This window comes from Octopus bimaculoides, unplaced genomic scaffold (assembly GCF_001194135.2).
Source record: "Octopus bimaculoides isolate UCB-OBI-ISO-001 unplaced genomic scaffold, ASM119413v2 Scaffold_339100, whole genome shotgun sequence".
Taxonomy (NCBI): domain Eukaryota; kingdom Metazoa; phylum Mollusca; class Cephalopoda; order Octopoda; family Octopodidae; genus Octopus; species Octopus bimaculoides.
The window spans coordinates 1-2,405 of record NW_026371606.1 but is presented as its reverse complement, the minus strand read 5'-3'; the positions used below and the strand labels follow the sequence as shown (position 1 = coordinate 2,405).

The 2,405-nt window shown below is 37.1% G+C and overlaps 1 protein-coding gene across 1 annotated transcript in view; it reads left to right on the top strand.

Moving 5' to 3' along the window:
* Positions 1 to 677, top strand: part of LOC106883640 (uncharacterized) — a 7,918-nt gene extending 7,241 nt beyond the window's left edge. Inside the window, exon 3 of the mRNA XM_014934732.2 lies at positions 613 to 677. Within this exon, the coding sequence (XP_014790218.2) occupies positions 613 to 662 (50 nt within the window). The 3' untranslated portion in view covers positions 663 to 677. The remainder of the gene's footprint in view (positions 1 to 612) is intronic.
* Positions 678 to 2,405: the final 1,728 nt, after the last annotated feature.

Here is a 2,405-nt window from a genome sequence, read left to right as displayed (position 1 = left end):
CACACACACACACACACACACACACACACACACACACACACACACACACACACACTTGAATGAATATAAGTTTATTTAAAAAATACTTAAGCCCTTTGCTTCCTATAGAACATGAATGAACTATTGCTGATATTTTTTCACTATTCTTGACTCTGGCCTGTTTTCCTCTCCCACAGGTCCTGTTGATTTTGAATTGTCTTTGATGCTACAGTAACTTTGCTTTCTTTCTACGTAGGGCCATTGGCCCTACAGCAAACCTGTTTTTTCCTCTGGGAAGAGTTGGTCCATATTAGTCTGTCCTCTATCCTTTGACCTGTCTGGTGTGGGAGGCCCTACTAGCAGGTTGTACTTTGCTGGTATAGCTCTTCTCATGGTCAATGAGGCACACAAGCCCCCACCCAACCAAAAGAACTAGCTCTTGTGGTGGCTATCAAAAATAGGAAACATATATATAAAATTTTGAAGCATTTTGGAATTTCAAAATTTATGAAAAAGTAGAAAAATTTTCAAGTCTGTGCTTCACCTCCTCAAATTATTGCATGTCAAATCCTTCTGTAAATATGATGCATGGTTCTTGCATGATTTCTGCACGTGTTTTTTTTTTTAATGTAGGTCTCATCCCAGCGACAGAGGGACCTGTTGTTGCTACTGCAGGTAAATAAATTTCTCATCTTTATTTCATTTCAGAATATTCTCATTAATTTTAAAATAACTATTTTTGATTAGCATAATTGGTAAACATACCAATCCAAATGTTTTAAAGTATATATACCACCTATGTTCAAATTCCACATCTGAATTACTTTGTTGTTTTATAATCCTCCCCATCATCATCCTCTAGATATCAATAAAATAAGTGTTATTAGTATTGATTCACCTGACAGCGAATAGCAGGGCACAGGGCAAAATGCTTTATGGGATTTAGTTATGTTCTTTGATATTTTGGGTTCAAATCCTGTATGTTCTGAGTTCAAATTCTGCCAAGATCGACATAGCCTTTCATCTTTTCAGAGTCGATAAATTAAGTACCAGCTGAGCACCGAGGTCACTAATCAACTCCCTCCTCACAAATTTCACACCTTGTACTTATAGTAGAAAGGATTTTTATTATTATTATTATGGCAAGCTGGCAGAAATGTTAGTAAGCAAGGCAAAATGCTTATTATTTTGTCCATCTTTACATACTGAGTTCAAATTCTGTCCATCAACTTTACCTGTCATCCTTTCGGGGTTGATAAAATAAGCACGAGTTGAGTACTGGAGTCAGTGTGATTGACTCACTACCTACTCCGAAACTGCTGGTATTGTGGCATAATTTGAAACCATTATTATTGAGTGAGAGAGAAATACATGCCATCAAAGTGGCGCTGGGTTACAAATATATAGAACCCAATATACCTACCCATCTTATGAGGGTACAGTAGGCACATGTATCATAACCATATGTGTGCGACACAGTGAACTCATATCAAGATAAACAGCGCATAACCTTGCAGATGGGACCCACTGAAAATCTTCTTACAGTTGAGTAGCTCATCCCACTCAAAAGGTCCCTGAATGAAGTTTGTTTAAGGCTGATGAATGAAACACTGCTGTTTCTAGAGGTGAATTATTCAAATCCCTAAGAATTCCTCTCAACGCATAGCTATGATGCTCCCCCACTATTCCTGCTCATGATCAGAGATGCACCTTTCCTCCCAATACTATTTGTTGTTATTTAAAGGAAATCATTATCATCATCAATTAACATCTATGTTCAGTGCTGGCATGTGTTGGACGAGTTGACAGGATCTGATGTTATAAAGACTGTGTTGTGTTCCAGTGTTTGTTTTGGCATGGTTTCTGTGGTTGGATGCCCTTCCTAATGCCAACACTTTACAGTGTAAACTGGGTGCTCTTTTCATGTTGCCAGCACTGCTTATCATTATTATTATTTTTATTTACCAGAACTGTATTATTATTATCATCATCATCATCATCGTTATTAAGGCAGTGAGCTAGCAAAACTATTAATGCATTGGACAAAATGCTTAGCAGCATTTATTCCTGCTTTATATTTAGAGTTCAAATTCTGCCAAGGTCAGCTTTACCTTTTTATCCTTTTGGGATTGATGAAGTACCTGTTGAGCACTGGAATCAATGTAATTGATTGCACCTCTCCCACAAAGGATTATTGTTAGTGAGCTGCCAGAATTGTTAAATGTCAGAAAATGCCTTGGGGGTATTTCTTCCAACTCTGAGTTCGAATTCCACCAAGGTCAACTTTGTCTTTTATCTATTTGGTTTGATGAAATAAAATACCACTCACCTGGAGTTGATAGTATTGACCAACCACCTCCCCTCAAAATTTGCTGACCTTGTGCCAAAATCAGAAGTCATTATTATTATTATTTTTTTTTTTTTTT